This window comes from Tinamus guttatus, unplaced genomic scaffold, assembly GCF_059628265.1.
Source record: "Tinamus guttatus ecotype Peru unplaced genomic scaffold, ASM5962826v1 Tinamus_guttatus_pri_ptg000027l, whole genome shotgun sequence".
NCBI lineage: Eukaryota > Metazoa > Chordata > Aves > Tinamiformes > Tinamidae > Tinamus > Tinamus guttatus.
The window spans coordinates 2,505,329-2,523,490 of NW_028288561.1; the positions used below are offsets into that span (position 1 = coordinate 2,505,329).

An 18,162-nucleotide genomic window follows, 5' to 3' on the forward strand; every position below is an offset into this window, starting at 1 on the left:
TGCAGAGCGAAACCACAGTCCGCGCTCTGAGGTGCAGTAAGTAGAATTAAAATGGTAACACTTCCTGCTCAGATATCACCCGTTCTTCTAACCTGCTATTTCTGAGGCTGGCAGGAGGTGGTTACCCCGTCTCGTCAGGCTTCCTGCATGTTCTGGGTGGAGAAGCTCACTGAATGATGTGTGCAGCGAGCTCAGTGATACTGTTGCTGAAGTCCTTGGTGGAGGTGTCCATCTTCCCCCCGGGCCCTGAGATGTTTTTGCGATATCTGCTTGTTGCAGGTGATCAGCTTCTTGGTAGCTTCTTATCCAGTTCTCAGAAGTGTTGTTCGAGTGTGGCAGCCACTCTTTACAGTCCTGTTTACTTATCTCCCTCTTGAAAGGAGGCCTGTTTGTTTGACCACATTTTCCATTCTTCTTTCTCTGCTCTTTTTCCCCTTACCCGTGTGGAATGGTCTTTGTTGTAACACACAGATAGTGCTATTGTCATATCTGAAATTGAAAGATGCCTTTGAACTATGGCCAGAATCAGACCACGGTGGAAAAAGATGCCTCTTCAAAACAATGTAACTGGCAAATCTCTGGGCAGATTTATAGTGTGATCTTACCATAATATGAGAACGCACTAACCTCCTATTGAACTTGGTGAGAGGAAATGACTAATGCAAGGAGATAGCTGATACAGTATTTATATTGGACAAAAAAATCTAAACTATCTTAAGCCAGCTCTGCAGCACGGGAAGTGGAGCCTTTATTCAGTTTCCTACAGAGATGTTGTTAGACACTTTTTAATCAAATAATTTAATAGATAAACCTTTACCTTTTGCTGCTGCCAGAAGTGTTATGTTTTATTTAAGCAGATTCTAGTTGTTTTGGTAGTTACATGTATTTTAGCTGGGGGATGTGGGGTGTGTGTCTATCAGTATATGAACACTGAGCATGCCAGAAGACACTGAAAAACATCCTGAAGTTCAGTTGTAAGATTTTCTCTTGTAAAGATCTTTATGACTTTGGCAAGAATGCTCATCAAAGGACCTTGGCTATCCTTGTCTCCTTCTAAATTTCATTATCGAAGACGTTTTTTGCATGTTTAGTACCTGCCTCTCCTAGCTACCTATGGAAGCTCTCTTTTCCTTGCATCAGAGGCTCTTGGGCTTTTACCTCTACTCAGATGGTTGAGAATTTTCACTGGTGGTTTTTGCAATGACAAGTTGACAAGTATATTAAATAGTTTAAAAATAAAAGTGTTCGTAGGACTTTTAAGGTATTTTTTCCCCCTCTTCGTTCACAGATGTCTATTTGCAGACCTTCCTGGGCCTTTTGGTTTTGCGTGTTAAGTTTATTTTCTTCCTATCCCTGGTGGCTGTCTCCGTTTACAGAGCAGTTTGTTCCTTACTCATTGTTTTGTCTCCTTTGAGGAAATTGCCAGGGTTTCCATTAGCTTGTAATCCTAATAGCAGTGACCTCCTTAGGTATCTGTCTGGTTAGAAGGGATTTTTTAATTTGCAGTAATGTAAATATGCCTTGCTCGCAGCCTGCAAATTACTTGCATCAGATAAGGCAGACAGCAACCTAACCTTTCTGTGACAAGTTTAAATGCTTATTGTGCTCCTAACAGAAGGGTAAATTAGTGATTTCTGCAAGCTTTGCATGCCTGTTTTATTGTTTCAGGAAGGTATAAGGTTTGAAGTCAGGTTTTTGGGGTGCACAGTGGTTCTTCCAAAGGCACATGCTGTGAGAAGCAAGAGGTATCTGGGGATCATGCGTTGCTGACTCAGAGCTGATCATCGTTGTCTAAAGCATTAACTCCTGCTGTGAGTAACCAAACTGCAATCGAATAGGCATCTCCTTGTGGCCATGAGCTAGGTGGACCTTCAGCCTGACCTAACAGCACTGCATTTTTATGAATTGTGCAGAAAAATCTCGTCCCAGCTTGCCAAACCCACTCAAAACATGCTAATGGGGTGCCCAGCTGAGATGCTTTTGCTTGTCTTCTTCAGGATGAATCAACAGGCGAGATCACTTTCTACATGAAGGGGGCCGATGTGGTCATGGCTGGCATCGTGCAGTACAACGACTGGCTGGAAGAAGAGGTACACACATCCTCAGATATCAGGAGGATTTCTTGGGCAAGAGCTTTTCCTGTGCCGGGGTGACACGGGCAAAGCTGCTGATGTTAATGTACTAGGATGGGTGTACCTGTTATAACATCTGCAAGCTGAAAGATCGTTGATACAACAATTCATTGGATTAGCAGTTGGACAAATATACATGCAATAATACTGCCTTTTAAAACAGGGCAGGTGGCAATTTCAATACAGTTAATGCAAGATAATTCCTGTAGGTGAAATAGATTTTACTCAAAATTGACTGACTTTCAAAATCACCAGATTTATCATGTACTTGATACTGCATTTGGACTTATTTTAAATTGAAGGGTTTGTTTAATTTCAAAACTACATTTGGTAGCTTTCTGCTGGGATCATGTGTCTGCCACTTAAGCAGTAATGTGGATGCAGACTTCATAGCAGGAACTTCAGTTACTGATTTTTCTTCCCTGTGATCATAGAGATAATATGTTAGTCTTGTTTCAAAGATTTTTATGGCCAGAGATTGTAGGTCTTCAAGTCAAAGGCTTGTGTCCTATCACTTACAGCCAGAGAAAATGAAATTAATGGAGTGGTTTTGCCATACTGATATGGACATTTTTGTTTCTGATCACTGGGGGAGATTACTAACCATTTCAGATCTCCTCCTTTTTTTTACCCTTGAGTTTATCGTGCACTTTATCAAATGTTATAGACTCAATGGGGTTGCTCAAATGGGACGGTTATTTTCTTAACCTGCTATCTGACATGGCAATCTCTGCAATGCTGTGCATAAATCCTCTTCCTCGAAAAGCCGTTTATGGTCTTCAGCGTGATTCTTCTTTGCAGTGTGGTAACATGGCGAGGGAAGGCCTGAGGGTTCTTGTTGTAGCCAAGAAGTCTCTGACTGAGGAGCAGTATCAAGACTTTGAAGTAAGTTTTTGTTTGTTTTGTTTCTCCTTTGTTTTTAAACAAGTAATTACTGAAGTGATTCTCCCAGACCTCTCATGGTAATACAGCCTCTCATCTTCCTTGTCCTCATGACAGAACTGTTGTTCTTAGACATCTTGCGTTAATTTAATCAAAACACTGTTTTGAGTGATATGTAAAAAACTGGATCCTATCCAGGACCCTCCAGAACAGTTCAGGAATCTTGCCTTATAGTCTTTTGTTGTTATAAATATATGAATTATAAATTAACCATTTGTTAGTCAATTTGTGTTTTGAGGGGGAGATTAATTGGCTTTTAATTTTACATTTGTATCTATGGAAACGGCAGTCCCCCTGAATATAACCCAGCCAGGCTTCATGGAAATAGCCAATCCCATGCACAGAGTCCCTATGTGAGACCCCAACCACAGCATAAATTTATTTACCCCAGAGAGGCAGAATTCAAAGGAGAATTGCTTGGTTGAATGCAGAGATATGATGGTCGACATGTTTCTTGTCCTTGCTTGTAGAAAAAGTGCTAGTCGTGAAAGCCACTGATAGACCTGTAGTGTGAGGGAGTCATTTCCAGGCTTTCTGCAGGTGTCACTTCAGTAACTGTTGTGCACTTGTGTGCCAAGGACACAGAATGCACTGACTGTCCAGCTAGCTCAGGATAGGGACAAAGTACCCCAAACTTCCTCAGATATTTTAGCCTTGCTCTGTAAGGCACATCTAGTGTTCCTGGGCCGTTGCAGGTGCCACCCTTGAAGACGGGGAGACGTGGGTGGTGCTCATGGTTAACCCTGTGCTCCACAGCAGCAGAGAGGGGCTGCTTGACCAGCCGTGACTGCAAGTGTGTGTCTGCCCTGTCCTCAGGCTCGCTACGTGCAGGCGAAGCTGAGCGTGCACGATCGCTCGCTGAAGGTGGCCACGGTGATCGAGAGCCTGGAGATGGAGATGGAGCTGCTGTGCCTCACCGGAGTGGAGGATCAGCTGCAGGCGGACGTCCGCCCTACCCTGGAGACGCTACGAAACGCTGGCATTAAGGTCTGCTTTTGCATAAGCTTTTCGTTCGAGTGGTTGCATAAAATGAGACCTGGTTAGATCTGTCCTGTCCCCTGCATGCGAGTTCTCATGCCGAGGCTGAAGTACCAGCTGTGCCTGTGAATGTGTTGGAGTAGCCGCCAGAGGGGGCCTGAGCCAAAAGAATGAGGAGCAGGGAGGCTTTTGTCCCGCTTTGCAGCCTTCTGCCTCCAAGTCTCGAACACCAATAGTCCGAGCTGTACGTACTGGTGAAGAACCAGGCATATTTCCTGCTTAATATTCCCCACTAAAAATTTGCCAGTCAGATCACGGATTTGCAGAAGGAAAATAAGGCACCAAATACTCAGAGTTGGGCAAAAAGGAGGTAAAAGCAGGAGGCTGTGGATTCTCCGTTTTGAATCTGGGCTGCACTACAGATGCAAAAGCAGGGCTCTTGTCTGGGATAGGAAGCACAATCCAAAGCTTTGTATGGGCTTCCAGAAGCACTTTCTGTTCGGAGACATCCCGATGGATAACAGGGACTTCAGCAAGGAAGTGGGGGGAACAGCCGGGTCCTTGGCGGCACCGTCCCCACCTCGTGCTCAAAGCGGTTTCGCTTTCCCTGTCACCTTGTCACCCGAGCGCGGGTCTCCCTATCGTCCCCAACCATCACTGCACATCTAGCAGGGCATTGCCTGCAGGAGGGAAAGCCAGGCTGAAAACAGCCTTATACTTTGTTACAGGAACCATCTTGTTGAGATCAAATCTTCTTCCAACCTCAGATCATTAAACAAATAGCTGTCGTCTTTTGTTTGTTTGTCTGGGTTTTGGGTTTTTTTTTTTTTTTTCTTAAGTTTGCTTAAATATTGTTGGGCGTTGTCTTCAAAGAATAAATACGGCAGTGGAAAAACAAACCCAGCTCTGATATATTTATACGACTGAGGGAATTCCCTGCCAGATTGGAGGAGTGTTGCTGCTGACATGGCTCTCTAATGCCCCCCACCCGAAGCACAAAATAAAAGGAGCAGTGTATATGAAAACAGCCAGGTCTGTTCCAGACGCACACATCAGCAGTGAGCTAACCCAGTTGCATCATCCACATCTCAGGCAGGGCCATGAGGGATCTCTGCAGCACAGTCTGCTTATTTCAGCCTGCAAGAAATAGCTGGGATGGGACACATTAACACACGCATACGCATTCCTTAGCTTGCATTTTGTGGGGTTTATCAGCAGCATCTTGAAATGTTGCAGGTGGACAAATGTTGCACGTAGTTGGTGATCTCCTTTGCCTTTCAGTTTGTAATCTCCTTTGCCTTTAAAAGCTCTGCCTTCTTTCATACAGGAGAGTTTGTTGCCCATTTTAAAAATAGGGGTTTCTGAAAGTTAAGAATGTGTATATATTCAAACAATCCTATTATGTGCCTGAACTGGCAGGTTATGCTTCCAGATGTCCTGAAGATGTAGTTGACAAGTTTTGCATTTAATGTTTTCAACGTTTGTTTTCAGGTGTGGATGCTGACAGGGGATAAGTTGGAGACAGCCACGTGTACAGCCAAGAATGCACATTTGGTGACGAGAACACAGGACATCCATATATTCCGACTAGTGAGTAAAGCACACAAGCCTCTCTCAGGACTTGTTCCAAACACGGAATATGGGGACAGGAGGGGTGTTGAGATTGTAACTGTAGCCCAGAAGTAGAGGGAGTTTATATATACATATATATATAAATATATATGTTCTTTTGACCCAAATTTGAGCTTTTGTTTATCTGGCTGTAGTTGAATAGCAAAATGTGCTGCCTGCCCATGCCACTCTCGCTCCCTTTGGGACTGTTTTGTTTCCTTTTTTCACCTCAACCGAGTCCTTCCACAGTTGCTATGTTTTTTTCCAGGTGACCAACCGTGGAGAAGCCCATCTGGAGCTGAACGCCTTCCGCCGGAAACACGACTGCGCGCTTGTTATTTCTGGCGACTCGCTCGAGGTAAACTCCAGCCCCTTCAGACTCTTTGTGAACACAGTCTCCACACACTACAGCCAAATTTGGCTTTTTACAGGCATATTTGTAGCACAAATAATCAGTGACGCTTCTGTTCTCTGTGAAATAGGTGTGTCTGAAATACTACGAGTATGAGTTCATGGAGCTGGCTTGCCAGTGCCCTGCCGTGGTGTGCTGCAGATGTGCCCCCACGCAGAAGGCTCAGATCGTGCGCTTGCTCCAGGAGAGAACTGGCAAACTCACCTGTGCCGTAGGTAAGAGCTTCCCTTCGCAGGTAAGGCCTCCCCTAGCATCTCCTCAGGCTCACTCCTGGTTATGTATCAGGCAAAGAATCTTTGATTTAATGTGTATGTGGGCATTATAGCTATGCCTAATACAGAAAGACTAAAGAGTGTTTTAAGCATGTAAACTGGTTTCTTTGTTTTCTTTTTTGTTTCTTTTCTTTTAAGGCCTGAATTCTGTGAGCTTAAGCTTGCAAGCAATCAGAGTTTGAAGCTGGAAAGAAGTGTTTGGTTTTTAGTTTGTTTTTGTTTTGTTTGTTTGTTTTACTGTCCAACTGCACAATAAGAGATTTATTATGCTTATTTTTGAACTAAGAAATGGCCTCACTAGTTAAGGTTGAGTGATTCTGTGTGTCAAATTTTTTTTTTGTCCTCGAGTTTTTTTTTTTTTTTTTGTCCTGGGTCATTTGTAACACCTGGAAATGCTGAGTTAGGGAACAGAGTGTTTTGTTTTGTTTTGTTTCGTTTTTTCTTTTTTTTTGTGGGGGGGTTGGTAAGGTGAAGCTTTGCTCATGGAAACTTTGGTGACACATATTTGGGGTGCTGTCTTTGCAAAGCCATTGCTAATATGGGATGTTTATTTCAGCACACAGGTAAAATGTTATACCCTACAAACCAGACTGGGTGGTCAGCAGCTTTGAGTACTCGCTGCTCTGTAAGAAGCTGCTTAAAGAATTTAATTTCCTAGTTTCTATTTAAAGTCTCACATTTGTTAATGGGTTGAATGTTTCTTCTAGCATTACGGTCTGGCGCAGAGGCCTTCAGTGGGACTGCAAGTTGCCTGTGTTGTTTAATTGCCAATGTCCTTTACCTGTGCTCTGCCCTGCAGGGGATGGAGGGAACGACGTCAGCATGATCCAGGAGGCCGACTGTGGTGTTGGCGTTGAAGGAAAGGTGGGATCATCTCCCAGTTTATCCCACATCATTTGACACCTCTGAAGTTAGTTTGCTAGCTACGCTTAAACAAATCATCAGAAACTCATGCAAGAAGAACAAATTACCAGACCACAAGCCTTAACATAAAAAATAATGTGGTTGCAAACTAGGCTACTGTTTAGTTGAACTCAAGCTCGTTATTTAGTCTTTTAAGATGCCCTGATCTTGGACTCTTTTTTTCCTGATGTGCCAAATAATGGAGCTGTAACTGCTCTAATAACATACTTACTGCAGGTACAATTTAAGAACCGATTTTATCAGTGTAGAAAGCAAACCCCAAGTTAGAACTCAGGTTTGTGCATGGAGCTCCTTGGAATGCAGGGATGGGATTTGGAAGCCGCACAGGGATGCTGCTTGCAGTGAGCCAACACATTCAGACTGAGTGAACTTTCGAGCCTGAAAATTTGTGTTTAAATTGGACTTGATGTAAAATGCGTATCATGTTAACATGTGTGTTGTGAATCATAAGGCAGAGGGTTGGTTGTTCAGAGCCTGAGGCCAAGGGTCAAATGCGAATTCTTTCCATAGTTTTGCTCTTTGCTGAAGAGCTTGGTGACAGGCAGAATTACTGAGGTAATGCTGTCCCCCACCTAATGCAATGTAAATTTTCTTTGAAATTCTGTCTGTGGTAGCTAAATAATAGCATGGTATTTCTTTGCTTTCAGTAATGAAATGATCTCATTGCGCTTTTACTTACTCTTGTACACAGGAAGGAAAACAGGCTTCACTTGCAGCAGATTTCTCTATTACTCAGTTCAAACATCTGGGCCGTTTACTAATGGTGCATGGAAGGAACAGTTACAAAAGGTCGGCAGCTCTCAGCCAGTTTGTAATCCACAGGAGCTTGTGCATCAGCACAATGCAGGTAAATGGGATGTTTCATGTGGGCTTTTCCAATGGTGAGGTGAAAAAAAAAGCATTAAAAAGCAAAGGTTCTGCATTTCAAATCAGATGCAACTATTTCTTCTCCTTGAAATGTTCATGGGTTAGAACTTGAGACTTACTTTGAACTGAAAACATGCGAGAAAGTTCTTGGTTCAGGACCAACATTAGCAACTTTTTAAAAACTGGGCAAACAGAATTTTGCCTTAGAAAACACTGCTATGAAATAGCATATTTATTGCTGCTATGCAGTGATGTTCTGAAACACCTAATTGTGTAGTAGGGCATTGTTTGTAAAGAACAAGTGCTCTTACTTACAGGTACGTTTTAAGTTAGGTCCTCGCTCAGTGAGACCAGTTTAGCAACCCTCTGCAGAGGAGCTGGCTCGGGCCCCGCTGAGGCTGCCGGAGCCTCGGTCCGGTGGGGAGGAGCGTTCCCGGGAGCCGTCCGGGAAGGTGGTTGAAGCACACACTGCCTTTCCCAAGTGCTCATGCAGCAACGTGGAAGCAGTCTGCTCCTCTCCATTCCAAAGGGAACCTGAGAAACAGATGTTGTATTTACCAAATTTCAAGCCCTGCTGGTGTGCAGAGCCCCAGCGAAACACAAATGCAATTGCCAGTTGGCAGGGAGAGCTTAAGGACATTTTAAGAGGTTGGAGCCAAATTCCATTCTTAGCTGTGTTCACTTCAGTGAAAGATGCAGTTAAGGACAGAGGTTGTTCTTTGGGAGTTGTTTTTACACCATAGTGTACTAATAAATACATCCTTTCAAAACTAAGACTTTTCAGTAAAATATGTTTGAGAAGTCTGGTTATTCCCTCTCCACTTTTTAGTATAACTATGTTGGAGAAGGATGAGTAAAGGCAAAAGGTTTGAACTCGGGGGACAAACCAGCCTGCTCTGAGAGATACATCTAAAACTTACATTTTTTTAATTTAATTTCTGTATCTGTCCAGAATTTAATCTTTAATGCTTTGGAGTTTGTGTTAGTGGGTGCTCATTCCTTTTACATTCTGAAAACATTATCTGAGGGTGAGATGCAAGTAAATATGCACCTGACCTTCATAACATCTGCATGGCTTTGATCAAGCCAGTGGGCTTTGGAGGAAACTCTTTAAGTTCTTTTTCATGGAATTAAAGTTTTCCATGTTCATTTCTCCAGTGTTTGCTATTAAACATAGCTTTCATCCATGGTTTGCGTAGGAATTAAAAGAGATGATATTACATTCTTCTGTCTTCATTCCAGGGATTTGGAGATCCCACTGCAAGTACTTTCCAGTTCGAACAGAATATATTTTTCAGCTGCAACTTGTACTGCAGTACCTCATGTCTGAAAAGCTTTTTCTTCTTTCTTTTTTTTTTTCTTTTCTAGGCTGTTTTCTCATCAGTATTTTACTTTGCTTCAGTTCCCCTCTACCAGGGGTTTCTCATCATTGGGTAAGAGCTCACTTCTTTTATTAGTTGTGTGGAAAACCTATACATAACGAATAGATCTTGGCCCCTTGTCACGCAGGGCATGTCCCTGGCTCTGCTCTGAGTGTTTCACATGCTGCTCTGGGGGGGCAGGTGTGATCTTGGTCTCCGCGTGGCACAGAAGAGTGGGATGAAGGCACTGGGGCAGTGCAAACCCTTCTAGCAGCCTTCCCAAAGGGAACGGGGCTGATTTGGAATAGCAGAAAGCAACAGCAAGCTGCTCTTCCAGGAAGAGGGGCTGGTGAGGGCATCCTGCAGCCTCTTGCTCCCAGGTGTGCTCACCCCAGACACCCTCACCTGGGCTTGTCAACAGGACCAACGACTGCAGCGTAAAGTACACTGGTATTTCCCTTGCAATCACAGTTTTGTATACTATCAAGCACATAATTAATTTTAAAAAGAAAGAGCACAGCAAATTCATCCCTGCTCCTTCCTGACCCAAACAGCTCCTTGCGCCCAAACTGCGGAGCAGTATTTGGGGTGGGATAGGTCTGTTCCAGACTCCTTAATAAACGTTGCAGTACCTGAATCATCCAGCTCTGGATGTTTCTAATCAAAAGCTATTCAAAAAACAAACATTTTGGGTTTTTCCTACATCCAAAGCTCTGGTGTAGTGCAGATTTTTACAATGTGCATTAAGATTTCGAGAGTACTGTTTCGTTTCTGTAGGTAAGTGTTTCTGTTTGTTCATCTAATCCTTAGATCATTTTGTGTTTTTTCACCTCCTTCCCAGGTACTCTACAATTTACACGATGTTTCCAGTGTTTTCTTTAGTCCTGGACAAAGATGTTAAGTCTGAAGTTGCAATGTTGTACCCAGAGCTCTATAAAGACCTTCTTAAGGTTTGGAAGATCCTTGCTTTTGTGTTTTGCTTTACAATACTTGCCTTGATTTGGAACTTTCTCTAGAAGAGTTGAATATATTATCTGTAGATGCAGAATTTTATCATACATTTTCCAAACAAAGTTCTTTTAAAGGCAAACATGAGCTAACAGATACAACTTGATTTCCTTACAGTTTGTTGCTGAATGATGCATGAAATACAATTTATTAGAAACGGCTGGGAAATAGAATTTTTGTTCTGTGGATTATTCTAAGGATTTAATATTACCAGTTTGTTCCAAAATGAAGAGGGAGGAGAATTTCAGGCATTTGGCACTTTCCTAAAGCCGGAAAAGAAACACAGGGGAACTCTTCAAAACCTGCCTCGGTATGACCCTGTGCCACGTGCTCTAGGTGCTGGGGCAGGAGGGTTGGACTAGATGAGGTCCCTTCCAAACTCAACCATTCTGTGATTCTGTGAAGGTATCTCATCATTTAATGAGGAGAAAGGTTGTCACCTGAATTCTAGAATGAAAATTTGATTCATAGATGTTCTAAATGGATTTAAAGACCTTTTTATGTGCCCTTTTTGTTGGATTAGCATGGAAGAGAGAGGGGTTTTTTTCCTCTTTAAACAAAGAAAAATGTGTTTAATATTTGCCATAGAAAGATCAAGAAGGTAAACTTTGTCCTTGGTGCATTTTGGTTTTCTGGTTTCAGTGCTGCTTTCTCCCTACCCCCACTCCCCCTGGAAACATTTGTGAGTAACTGGGGTATGCGTACTGGGAACATCTCTCTTAATTGAAGGAAAGGGTGGACTGAGTCTTCAACAGATCCTTCCCTCAAGGATTTCTGTTAAACAGATACTTTCAGAAGCAAAGCCTATTTTTCCAACAGCCTGAATAAGTCTCCATCTGGTTTCACTTGCATGTTGTCTCTGATGTCATAAACCACTAATTCTCCAACCATCCTTAGGCCTGGTCGAAACACAGGGTTTGTTTTTTTTGTGTGTGTTGGTATAGCTCTGTTGGCTGGAGATGCTCTTTTTTAAAACCTGTCTGCCTCCAATATGATGTGATTTGTGTGCATGTGTATAGAAATATAATATTAATGTGTACATATATATGTGCCTACAAATATGCACACACATAATTCACAGCACAATGATGAGGCTCATGAGACATCTTTATATTGAATTAATTGCGTGTGCAATAAGGAAGAGGCTGTACTGTACTGCTCAAGCAGCAAGCATCCGAAATCCCAGGCCTCCTTCGTGCAGCACAAAAAATAAGAATAAAGAGATAATGCCTTGGGGCTGGTTGTCTGCTTTTGTGGTTTTTATTTCCAAGTCACCTCCAAACTCTGTTTTATTAATTGCTAGATTGGTCTGTAAGTGAATGTTCATAAAAGAAAACTCTAACCGACTTTCTTTTTTCTTTCTCTAGGGGCGACCACTATCATACAAAACATTTTTGATATGGGTCTTGATTAGCATCTATCAAGGTAAGAAATTAACTTCTGTTTGTGCATACCTGTCCATATTTGTTATCAGTATTAACAGATAGGGACTCTCTAGCTTCTGTAGGAAGTTAGATAAGTCGGCTAAGTTAGCTGTGCAGCCAACACTGTCATAGGCAACAACGTAGAAGTTCAGAGCTCTGTGTCTCCTCGTATTGGGACCATCCTTTGTAATTTTGGACAAGTTCCTTTCAGTGCTTCCATTGTTCCATCTGTAAAGTGGAGCTCGTGACTCTTCCTTTCTTTGGAAAAATCTTTTCAAATCCATGAATGATGCAGGTTACTAATGCTGCAAAATACAGAATCTGTGGATTTGCATTCCCGTGTGTGTTATCTAAACCTGTCCATTAGCTGGTACAATTATTGAGGTTGCTTCATCGCCATCTCTAACAAAGTACTGGAACAGAGCTCAAAATCTTGATCATATCCCTACGCACAAGCTGTTGAAACAGTTAACCAAATTCCTTAATTATAATTTTCATTTTGCAAAAGTGGAGATAGTAATTAAAGTGTATGTCTAAGCAGGCCTTTTCTTTACGATTGGTTTGTTTGTTTTTTTGATTAAATAATCTCAGACATAAATATTTTCTACTACTGATAATCAGAAATCATGGAAAATGGGCACACGATGCGGAGTTATAAAGTTGAAATGGCAATATGATGTTGTGACAAATTATGTTGTTTTCCAAAACTCCTTTATCAACAAGAGTTGGAAAAAATGTGCCAGAATAAGCAGCTAATGCTTATTGATTTAAACGATATTACTATCCTTAAGAAGAGAGCAAAGCCAAGAATATAAAACTTCTAGATTATCCCCTGAAATCTAGTGTGGTAGAACACCATGACAGAGACAGTGGTCTTCTGTTGCTATATAAACATGATGGCAAAGCCAAGGCATTTATAGAAAATTCACAAGCAGTGGAAATCTAAAGCCAGAGGGTGATGCATTGAGGGAAAGATTTCTTTTTGAGCTAAGACCACTATCTGGTTACAATACTTGGTTAAAGTGACTTCACTGCTGATGGGCTAAATAACTAGAAAACAGCAGGCCAAACAATTGGACTAGTTGCTAGCAGAGAAGAGCCTCTCCGAAAACTTGAGCAGCCCTGAAGTTTGGAAAGTTCACAGCTGGATTTGAACTTTGTGGCTCCAGCTCCAGTCACTTGCAGGTTTTCCCTTCCGAAACTAGCCTCATGTGATGGCTGTTGGTGCAGATTACTCATGCTGCTAACATGACTTATTTGTGCAGGTGGTTGTCCGGGCCCTTGTGAGCCTCTCTGGCTAGCCAGAATAGGAGCATGAAACAGAGCATCATAAATAGTGCTTTAATGTGTGCTTCTTGTAGGGGAAAATGTAAAGAGGAGAGAATTTGGCCAAAGTAGTGCAAAAAGAGGTTAGTTTGTATTCACTGAGCTTTTCAGCACCTTACTTCCATCTGGGCACTGAGGCAGCTTGGTGTGTTTTAGAAGTATTTGATATCTTTTAGCCTCTAAATAGTGACCAACCGCTTTGCTGGGAGGATAAAGTTTCATGATCTTAGAAGTCTCCAATTGCCAAAATCGTACGCATTAATTTCCTAGCTCCATGTGTCTATAAATATGATAATGTTGTAAAAGTCCGAGCAGCTCGGCAGTAACTTTTCCCTGTCTTCTCATCAATTCTCTCCTAACTGATCCATTGTAATTAAATCCAACAGGTTTTATAAAAAAAAAAAAAAAAAAAAACAGGCTCGGGATATGAGTGTGTTTCAGCCTTTTTGGGCCTAGCAGTGGGTTTTAGGGCTAAGACTGGTAAAATGTGGAAACTCTCTGTTTTCTGGCAGGTAGCATCATCATGTACGGAGCGCTGCTCCTCTTCGAGTCGGAGTTTGTCCACATCGTCGCCATTTCCTTCACGTCCCTCATTCTCACCGAGCTGCTGATGGTGGCTCTGACCATCCAGACGTGGCACTGGCTCATGATAGTGGCTGAGCTGCTTAGTCTCTCCTGCTACATAGCCTCACTGGTCTTCTTACATGAGTTTATTGGTAAGGGTAAACGCATCTTCTTCACTCCAATCGCTTTAGTGACCCGAACAGAAACAGCACTGTAAGGGCATGAATTGAGCCTAAAGGCTGCTGATGAAGTCAGCATATCTATAATTACAGTGGTTCTGAAGGGAATAAAGTCTCTTTGATTTGGAGGCACTTAAGAGATCGTTCCTGCTCATAGCCAAGCGCTAGAGGAGGTGAAGGTGGTCAGTAAATTATGTGTTGCCCAGGGAATCTCACCCTTACTTTCAGAGCTCCAGCACATGTAAACTATCATTACAGTAATGGTCTTTATTTCCCTATGGGAACCGAACTTGAGGCTAAAAATATGAGCCCATATTGTTGGCTTGAAAGGTTTTGTCTTTTAACTGGGTGAAGTGGCTGCCTTGTAAAACTTCCTAATTCTGTTTGCTTCAAGGGGACCCTTCTCTTGTCATGTTTGTTTTCCCTGCCCACTCCCCTTCCACTTGCGTGAAGCAGAGTTAATACTTCTCTCATGTCCCTTGCAAAAGGAAATAGGATGAGGAATTCCAGGTTCTCCTCGTAGCTGGCAAATTCCAGCTCGCTAGAGGTTGTTTAAGTATTCAGTTGGGAACCACAAGATGTCACTGCTAGTTCCATAAAGTTGTGCGAGCTCTGAGGGCAATGAGGATGGCTTCCCAGTGTGATACATCTGAATCTCTTGCATATGGATATACTGGCTCCATTTTGAATGATCCTTCAGCTATTCTTGCATTGCTTCCAAGATACCAGAACTGAATGATTTGCTGGAATACCAGGCAAGCAGAAGACAGGAACTCCTGGAGTCAGCATCCAAGCAGTGCATTGAAAGAAAGCTGACTAGTGCCAGAAGATGGATAGCCCTATTTCATATGGGGCTTATGTCTGTAGTTGCCTGTGATGAATTATATGCCTTGCTGGAATCCCATGAGGACTGTGTGTGTAGAAAGCTTGTGTCTTTGGTGAAGGAGAAGGGAGGGAGAGCAAGGAACCAAACTGCAGGGATTTTGTGCTTTTGTGCATCTGGAGAGGTGAAGCTGCTAGTACAGTTAGATTATATTTCTTCTCTCTGCCTTCTCCCAAAGCTACTTCCCATCTTCATTGATTTCGTGCCTTTTTCCCCCCTCTTTTTTTTTCTCCTTTTTTTAAACAGATGTTTACTTCATTGCAACTCTGTCGTTCTTGTGGAAGGTCACGGTCATCACCCTGGTGAGCTGCCTGCCCCTCTACGTCCTCAAGTACCTGCGGCGAAGGTTTTCTCCCCCAAGCTATTCAAAGCTCACGTCATAGGGCCACTCTCTTTGCCCACCAGAGACAAATCCTGCACATGGCTGAGAGACGAAAATCATGTAGTTGTAACTATGCTGAATGCGTCTGGTATTTGCGTAAGGATCTCATGGTAATCTCTGTTATATGCTGCTTTATTGAAACAGACTTAACAACTGCCGTGAACAGAAACTTAATGATAAATGGGAGTTTTTTGAGAGTAAAGGCTCTCGTTAGTTCATCCAATTTTGTCACTTTTGTTCAAATTAATTGGGGTAAAATGCATGCAACTGCAATGACGATTGGTTTCTCATGTGTGATGCAGAGTATCTGAAAGCTGCTAACTGACCTTGGAATTTATACGTGATGAAAATTTTAAGTTACTTTTTAAGTATCTGTGATGTTCCTTACATGGTGTTGTGTTGTTTTATATTATTTATGGTTTTGAGTCAAGTAGGTACGTTCTTTTTCCATCTTGGAAAGTCTTTACTGTAGGTGATGCACTATATTGCTGACAGCCAGTTCCTGATTTGTGCCATGCCATTCTCATAACATCACATCTACACACATTTGAGAATCTAAGCCTGTTCAAGATTTTCCTTCAGTTGAATTGTGGTCAGTCTTGTGTTTTTGGTAGTATCCAGCGATTGGAGAGCAGGAAATATAATCCAAAGTGAAGAAAAATCCTTTTTGTTTAGCTTTTGTGCTTCCTGTTGAAAGGAGCTGGTGACATAACAGCTTTACTCTCTGTTTATTTGTGTAAGAGAAAATTATCTAAATCAAAAACCCCTGCTGGAAAAGAAATTTGCAGCTGATCAGCCGTAAAGTGTGTTGACAACGTGAGAAGTGTCCCGTAGACAATGCGGCAGACGTGTCTCAAATCCTTGGAGACTGAAAGGAAAGGTCAGGGAGCTGCTGCTCTGCACAGCTACACAAAATCTGTTTCCTGTTAGCATGAAACTGTGAAGATGAGCCACAAAGAAGCTGAGGCACTCCAAGGTGGATGATGTTCGTGACACGATCTCTGCAGAGAGGCAGTTTTTGAGAACTTGCCCTCAAAATCAAATTTGGATCAGAGAGGCAGGCGTGGAGGCTGTAGCATGGGTAGTAGCCCAGTGTGCAGAGCAAACTGGTTTTATTCATTTATTTATTTATTTTTAAACTTCAAAATACCCACTGAGTTTTGCTTTTTATCGCAAGCATTGGCTATGTATAAACAATGCATGCACAGACTGCTCTGGAGAACAACAGAGAGTTATAGGAACCTTGAAGGGTTGAACGTGACTGAGCTTTTCGAGACCACTGGTCTCATCTAACAGCTGTTCAGTCGGTGATAAATTAGTTGCTTGCTGTCTCTTGCACCATAAAAGCCACTGTTGTACCTGGTTGATTGGCTGTGCAGAGAGGCCGGGGGCTCCAGCAACCAGAACTCCCTTATCCTCTAAAAAGCAGATCAAGGAAACTGTGCTGGTGTGAGGGGCAGGAGCTCCTGTGGCTTCCGTGTGCTGCCCTGGGCCTTCTCAGTGGAGCACCAGCTTCTGTTGCCATTGCTGCAGGTATCCCACTGTCTCAAGCAGCACAACACTGTGGGAAAAGCTCTGTTGTCAAAATGAGGGTGGAAAATGGGAGTGTTGTTTTAAAAGGAGAGCTGGAGCCTCTATTTGACCCATAGTGGTACATCTTGAATTTTCAGTTCTAAAAAGCCGTGTTTTTTGTGGCTGGTGTGTGGCAAGTGCTTTGAGGAAGCCTTTGTGAAACATGGCCTGCCTTCCATGCTTTAACTTATTAAATTTATTGGAGTGAATATCAAAGATGAGATGAAGCAACATCCAAAAGATCTGGAGAAGAACTGGAAAAATTCATTATACTTTGGCTCAGGGCGAGAGGATGGTACCAGTCCATCCACCCATGTCATTTGGTGTGATTTAGAGAGTAAACAGCAGTGGTGTCAGGGGTAGTGGACTGAAGGGTGCCGTGTCCTGCTGCTCCTGCCTTTCTGTCTGGCGTACGTCTGATGTTCTCCTTCAGCCTTCTTCTCTTCATAGCCACTTTGCTAGCCACCCTATTTCTCTGTCATTCTAAAAATATTCACAGATTATAGACCTCCTCTTGGATTATTTTTTAAAGATTATTTATTCATAGGAAACACACTGAACTGGGGAGATTGCAAAATAGGCAGCTTCACCCATGCTCATGGGGCTCTGATTTTTTTTCAGTGATCCTCCTGCAGGTCCAAAGAAAAGGCGGAAAGCACACGCAGGTCATGCAGGTCTGCCGTGTTAATTTGTGTCCTTTTACTTCTCTTCCTTTTATTTTTCTGCTTTTTCAGGGAAGAGAGTCAATCAAATCCATACAGGTGATGGGTTCTATTATGTCACCTTTGGGAGTGGAATTTGTGCTGTAGATGACAGTGTTGGACTGAGAGCTCTATGTCAAAACAGGCTGGTTTCAATGGTGTCCTCTTTGTGTGCTTAATTTAGAAAGTTATGTTTCCAAATCCTGGAGGAATAAGAACGGCAAACCCTTAGATCTCAAACAAGGGCTTTTCTTTTGTGCTCTCTTCTGATGAGGCTCTTTTGTGGGGTCCTAATTCTTAGCAACCACCTTCATAAACAACCTAGCGCCTAGGGACACTTAGCTAATTCTCAGTATGCATCTGGTCAGTAATGGTTTTAAAACTTGCCTTTCTTTCTCTTCCAAACTTTTCCAAAAGTTCCAAAGACCAAAATCCACCCCCTTTAGTAGTATGTACAAATTGGGAAGTGCCCTGAAAGTCCCATATTTTTAAATGGCTTGTCTGGCAGAGGAAAAGGAGGGCCTGAGGAGCCCTGGGCAAGCAGCCTGCTGTGGTTGCCACTCTGCTAAAAGGGTTCTTGGTGTCGTCTTTGTCGTGGCTTGCTTCAGTTTCTGGATAGCGTCA

The 18,162-nt window shown here is 42.6% G+C and overlaps 1 protein-coding gene across 2 annotated transcripts in view; it reads left to right on the plus strand.

Annotated features, from left to right (window-relative positions):
- Positions 1-15,846, plus strand: part of ATP9A (ATPase phospholipid transporting 9A) — a 49,669-nt gene extending 33,823 nt beyond the window's left edge. For both annotated transcript variants that reach the window (XM_088528282.1, XM_088528286.1), the window contains exons 16-28: positions 1,998-2,090; positions 2,934-3,017; positions 3,891-4,061; positions 5,544-5,642; positions 5,932-6,021; positions 6,146-6,290; positions 7,147-7,211; positions 7,963-8,118; positions 9,507-9,571; positions 10,341-10,449; positions 11,875-11,932; positions 13,770-13,973; positions 15,130-15,846. In XM_088528282.1, the coding sequence (XP_088384408.1) occupies positions 1,998-2,090; positions 2,934-3,017; positions 3,891-4,061; positions 5,544-5,642; positions 5,932-6,021; positions 6,146-6,290; positions 7,147-7,211; positions 7,963-8,118; positions 9,507-9,571; positions 10,341-10,449; positions 11,875-11,932; positions 13,770-13,973; positions 15,130-15,266 (1,476 nt within the window). In that variant the 3' untranslated portion in view covers positions 15,267-15,846. The remainder of the gene's footprint in view (positions 1-1,997; positions 2,091-2,933; positions 3,018-3,890; positions 4,062-5,543; positions 5,643-5,931; positions 6,022-6,145; positions 6,291-7,146; positions 7,212-7,962; positions 8,119-9,506; positions 9,572-10,340; positions 10,450-11,874; positions 11,933-13,769; positions 13,974-15,129) is intronic.
- The last annotated feature ends 2,316 nt before the right edge of the window (positions 15,847-18,162 follow it).